Consider the following 6000-nt stretch of genomic DNA (forward strand, 5'->3'; position numbering starts at 1 on the left):
GAGAAATTAAATAAGATAAAGCCGACGAAAAATAAATATTTGAGAAATGATATTTTTAGGGGAAAAAACATTTTTCCTAAAATCTCTCATTTTTATTTTGTAAAATTAAACTAATTAATATTTTAATAACATAGAAAATGTGTTTACTTCAATTTATCACTGGTGACCAGCTTTGTTTGTCTATTCACAGTCCTCCATTCAAAACCACAATATCTGTTTATCAACCTCAGAACTACACGATCTGTTTATCGCTTTTTTTGGTTGTGTCTGAAAATAACTTCATTTTCACAAATTAAGTTCTAATGTAGAAAAACTTGAATTCTATTGCACGGTTCAACGTAAAAAAGTTTGAATGATTTAAGGAAATTCAAGGAAGAACCTGCCATACCAATAAACATATGGTTTTGATTTCTAAAGCTTTGAGAGCGTATCAACCACACAGAAATCATTTTCACCGAACAAAGTGATGATGGCATTCAGACCTACCAGCAAAAGCACAAGTGCTAATCGAGTTAAAATTTATCAAACAAAAGTTTCATCGGGTTTTGAGAAAGACGATTTTATCAAACAAATGTAACATTCCAACGAAAATACGTTGAACTGATTCCACCTTAGATTAGATTAAAACGTACAAGAATTAATACACTAGATATTGAGATATACTCTCATCTTGGAAAGCTGCTCATTTAATCAATTGTTACACTATCTTGAACCAAATAAGCATGAAACATGTTCAAAACAATAGAATAGAAATTTGATCTTGTAATATAGCAGACTCACTCAACTAATGTGGCGGGAAGTTCTAGCAGGTTTCTCAACACAGATTGGATGATCAAACTCACTCACTCCTTGCATATTGAGAACCAGCAGGCGAAAAGCAAAAAAAGGGGCGTTACACTATCCAATAAAACTTCAGAAGTCACCCAATCAACACCGTCCAAAGACCCAAAGATATAACAGCCTTGCAGCAAAACATCATTAGCAAATGAACTATATAGGAAATGCAAAGAGCAAACACACTGATCAAAAAGAAACTCAACCTCCCAACTGTAAAATGCAATTGGACAACCCATTAATCCATTTTTACCAAGTAGACTAAAAACCAGATGTTGCTTCAAACGCAAAGAAAAATTTAACGTTGTGATCCTGTTTTCACGGAAGGATCTCCTTTTCCCGGTTGCAGTGCTCTTGCATCAAGTGGGATACTGCCAACCTTCAAGAAACCAGATGATGAACCAAACCCATTGACTTTGACCTGCATCGAGCCTACTGTAAGGACATCAACTGGTTCTTTATTATCAATGCTGATGGATTGTTTAGCCTCAACCTGTTTGGGGGCAATAGTGACTGAACCAATCTTTAAAATAGAAGAAATATCTTTATCAACAGTTTTCTCAGCTTTCTCATCCACGGGGTTGATGCTAGTAACATTAGAATTACTAGCAATCTGCTCAGGAATTGAAACTAAAATCTGTTTTAAGCCATCAGAATCATCCTTGGGCTTCAAATTCTTCTCATAATCGCCAGTTGATGTAAAACTCAGCTTTTGTGAAGCTTCCAATACAGGTACAAATATCGGACTATCAAAATTCTTGCCAAGCAACTTAGCTTTCTCATCCAGCATGATCTTTTGTCGGCTTTCATAGTAGATAAAGTCATCGAGTAAAGATGTCTTCAATGTGTGATTTTTGAATATTTTCAGCATTTCCAAACCTTTCAAATATACTATCTGTGCATAAGCAAGGAACGTAGTAATCAATGTAACAAGTTTAAGCAGGAAAATAGAGATAAAGGATAATAAGCTACATTCATTAAATTAAAAAACGAAACAAATAATTGTACAAAAATAGCTTAATCCAGCGTAAAACAGTGATATACAATGTGATGTACACTAATTCACTAGATTCATTCTGAATAAATTCAAATCAGGAATCATGCATGCCAATAAAATAATATTAAATTTCTGCAACAAGATAGTTAAATCAAAATCTACCAATCAAAAAAGAATGCAATAAGATATAACTTTTAATAACAGATATTCAAGCATGCAAGAGTATGTAGACAACCAATATTCCGAAAACTCTACAATCGATATAACAAAACAATATACCAGATAAATTGAAAAATTTGGTTTAAACATAACAGGTCCAAAGCAAACTCCTCAAGTAGAAATCAACACTTACACTCACTATTGTAAAATATTAATAGAAGAAACCTGCAATGTCTAAACTTGCTAAAGGAAATACAGGCAGAAACCATATATACCTCTTGTGTATCTCTACTATTAGTTACTGGCTTATTTTCATTGTTCTCCAGTATAATGTGCCTAAAATTTGGATTTGGTACATCTTTAATGAAGTGCCACTTTACAGGAAAGCTTCCACTCCATTTGTCTTGCTGCCAAAAGTCCATATTCTTATTAAAATCAACTGTACCAATCATCTCTGCAACCCCGCAGAACTGCCCACTTGCATTAACCTTCATTAAAAAGAAAAATAGTATACAAGAAGAGGTAAGTGTGACTTGCATGTAGATAACATAGAGAGAAAGTAGATATACAAATAATAAAGAACCAGGATTAAAATTCATTGAACACTCACAGAAAAAAATAGAAAGATGGGGCAGACTCCAGACTTTTCTGCTGCTATTTTCTTTGCATCCTCATAAGCATTCTCTAATTTCTTGTTTCCATGAGGTGTTGATGACCACACATTATATTTAATGCTTTTGTGCACATCGTCCTCACTGTATGATTTTATAACAAAAAACTTGGCATTTTCGTAGTCAAGAGAAAAATCCTCCTTGTTGTATTGATCAGTATAAATGACAATGTTTCCCTGTTCATTACCATCTCCTGTCACTGTTGTATAGGCTTTCACAGACAGCTGATTTTTTGATCTACCAACTCTAGGGCCTCGATTTTGCTCACCCAATATATCAGAGCTTCCATTTCCACCACTTGGAATTTTGCCCATGTGAAGCTTCGGCCTAAGTTTAGCAACTGCAGACTGTCCATTAGCATTAGATCCGAAATCAGAAAATTCACTATTTAGTAAAGAGCACATTTGAAATTGTATCTACAGGTTGAAATTAAGAACCTGAGTCAATATATCCTACAAAACCAGAGCAGTATAGCAACCAAAACAATTCTCAACAAAAACGACATTTTCAAAGAAACCCCAATCAATTATCAAACCACCTACTCATCATGAACATAATTTTATGTAGGGTTATAGATATCACACAACAGAAAATATCTGCAACCAAAAAATCCTTTAAAAAATATTTCAGCAACCATAAAAAGTTATGGAGGAAGACTCGTAGAGAAAAGTGCATAGTGTATACATATGAACAAATTAAAAAAATGCAGAAATATGATTGCAGTGCAAAAGAAAATGAAACTCAATCATACAGTTATAATAGTAAGTCTAGAAATTTAAATAACAATGAAATAAAAGCAACAATACAACATAATTATGTAAATTCAATACTTAAAATAACAATACAACATAATTACAATAGAAAAGAAGAAAAAAAGGAAAGAGACAGATGGCACTGCAGAACTAAAGAGCAAAAGGAAAAAAGGGAAGGGGAGGGGAGGGTGGAGCTATGTTTGGGTTGGGTTTCGGGCATGGGTAGGGTATAAGAACTCAACAGTTTAAAAATAACAAAATTAGGGTTTCACTACCCTCGAGATAGATCACACTGACCCAGTTTCTTCCTCACATCAAGGTGCAGGGATGTGATTTCCGCCATGGTTCTTTTTCAATAACACTGGATTTAGCCAGCTTTTATTTATATAAAGATCTTCTAAAATTCCACAAATTAATACTCACCTAGCCAAATCCAAAGGTGTAATTAAAAAAATTACACATTGGTAGAGAAGTACTAACAACTAATTTCATGCAGATATGTTAATTCTCATTTAACTATAAGCAAAAATGAGTAAATCAACAATTCAAATGTAATTTTAAAAAGGGTAATACAATTACCTGATGAACAGCTGGTGAAGCTAAATTGAGAAAACTACCACCGGACACACTTGCAGGTGTTAAATCTTGCTTCCTCCCATCATTACCTCTTGGCCCTTCTGACACCCTGGCCAAGGAACTTGTCTGATTTGATAAAAATTTTGAAGAGTTCCTAGAAATGTTACCAGAAGCTGAATTGAACTTATGTTTCAAACCTCTTCCATCAGGTTTACTTCCAGAAGCACTGGCTCCAAAAAAGGAATCTGCAGAACTATCATAAAAATTGTCCAGCGGAACAAGGGGAATATAACCAGGTGTAGAAACTGGGTTTTGATAATTGGGGAGGGTGTAATAATGTTGCCCTCCTCCAAATGAGCCATCACCTCCAATCATAGCACCAGGAATATAAGGATTATATGGATTGTATGGAGACTGTGCATATCCATAACTATAATATACATACGGCAAACTTTCATTTTGTGCACCCTGAAAAAAGAACAGCGCCATTAAAAAACATCCATTAACCAACATGGATAGAGAGAAACAGGGGTTGAACTTACCGTGTATTGAACATTGGGACCATCTACACCAAAAATCCTATGGTGGTCCTCCCATTCCCCGGGTGTTTCAAAACCTAAACACAGTGAGCAACAAATTATCACCATGATGTAATTTCCAAACAAAACTAATGTTATAATGTTTCTAAATTTACCTGTACAGTAATACCCATAATTGGTGGCAGCAGGGTAATACATGTTCTGATCAACATAAAACTCAGGGGCTCCTTCGTTAGTCATGACCTCAGTTTGTTCAAGATTTGGGTTTGAAAAGTGTGAATTCAAATCAGTACCTTCAATCTAAAGTAAAAATGAATGAAACATTTACTGACTATCACCAAAGTAATCCTGAAAAAGTAAATACTAAAGGACAGAGGTTACAGATTATTTTTTTTACCGTATGTGCATCATGGTTTCTAGTTTCAGAAACATCATACACTTCCATACCAGAACTGCCACCACTGTAGACAGTCGTAAAAAATCATAACATAAGCACGCATAACAATAAAAAAATTAATTAAAGGTAGAAATAAGAAACACTGTAGATATAAATAATGTTTCCATCGAGTAGGAACACAACCTAATCTATACTATGTAAAACACTCGGAAATAACTTCTCAGCCAAATTTTAATACACTGAAACCCCACAAACATGAAGGACAATACAAATACAATAAGCTACAAACAGCAGCATGCCAAGTAACCAAACTAAACCACAATCACAAACACTGTAGAAACAAGCATGTTGAGTATATCAAGTAAATTCCATCCTACACTATCAGTGTTACATATCTGATAAGCACCAGTTCATATTCTAAACCCACCCTAAATTTTTTCTAATCGAAGTAAATACTAGCACACAATTAAACTTCATTCATTCCTTCAGGCCGCTGAAGACCTCAAGATCAAAATACAGCTCAGCATCATACCGAATAATAAACCAATTTCGCAAAAACGAAGAGAAAACGAAAATTCACGCACCCTTAACCTACACTGAAACCAGAAACTCAGTTTCCACAAGCACAATCAAGCGCAATACCGCAGAAAATACACAAACAACATGCACTCTCGACTTATCAATTAACATACTATTCGATAAAAAGAAGTCGAGAAACAAAAACGAGATAGGAAGAGAGAGAGAGAGGGGAGTAAAATTACCAGAAGAGAAGAAGAGGAAGAAGAATCAATGCATGGTGGGTGAAGAACGCGGAGGGGAATTGGAATTGGAGAGTGAGAAGAGCGAAGTAGCGGCTCCGCGCGGCATTGAGCGAAGCGAAAACGAAACCCTAAGCAGGAACCGAAAGGGTGAAGCTTTTGGCCTGCGAGAGAGCCGTTTTGGTGAGCGTAACAAAAAAAACCAGAACCAACAAGTGGAGTAGTGAAGAGAGAGATTGATTCCCCACTATAAGATACGAAGCGTTTGCTATTTCTTATTGCGCTCCCTTTTCGAGTTACCCAATTACCCCTCTGCC

The 6000-nt window shown here is 35.3% G+C and overlaps 1 protein-coding gene across 1 annotated transcript; it reads right to left on the bottom strand.

Moving 5' to 3' along the window:
* Positions 1 to 652: 652 nt before the first annotated feature.
* LOC137831972 (uncharacterized) lies at positions 653 to 6000 on the bottom strand. Its single transcript, XM_068639904.1, has 8 exons — positions 5687 to 6000; positions 4926 to 4989; positions 4684 to 4828; positions 4532 to 4605; positions 3993 to 4457; positions 2601 to 3008; positions 2266 to 2478; positions 653 to 1729 (listed from the first exon to the last, which is right to left on the bottom strand). Exons 2-8 carry the CDS (start codon positions 4971 to 4973, stop codon positions 1133 to 1135), a joined length of 1950 nt encoding a protein of 649 aa, XP_068496005.1. The 5' UTR covers positions 4974 to 4989; positions 5687 to 6000; the 3' UTR covers positions 653 to 1132.

Source organism: Phaseolus vulgaris, chromosome 6 (assembly GCF_051622355.1).
Source record: "Phaseolus vulgaris cultivar YP4 chromosome 6, ASM5162235v1, whole genome shotgun sequence".
Classification (NCBI taxonomy): domain Eukaryota; kingdom Viridiplantae; phylum Streptophyta; class Magnoliopsida; order Fabales; family Fabaceae; genus Phaseolus; species Phaseolus vulgaris.

What these genes read in the sequence shown, in the direction of transcription:
- LOC137831972 (XM_068639904.1), bottom strand. Translation starts at nt 4,973, where the DNA reads ATGGAAGTGTATGATGTTTCTGAAACTAGAAACCATGATGCACATACG. An exon ending in GAAACCATGATGCACATACG is followed by an intron (nt 4,829 to 4,925) that starts GTAAAAAAAATA and finishes TTTTTACTTTAG; the next exon opens with ATTGAAGGTACTGATTTGAA. An exon ending in CCATCTTTCTATTTTTTTCT is followed by an intron (nt 2,479 to 2,600) that starts GTGAGTGTTCAA and finishes TTTTTAATGAAG; the next exon opens with GTTAATGCAAGTGGGCAGTT.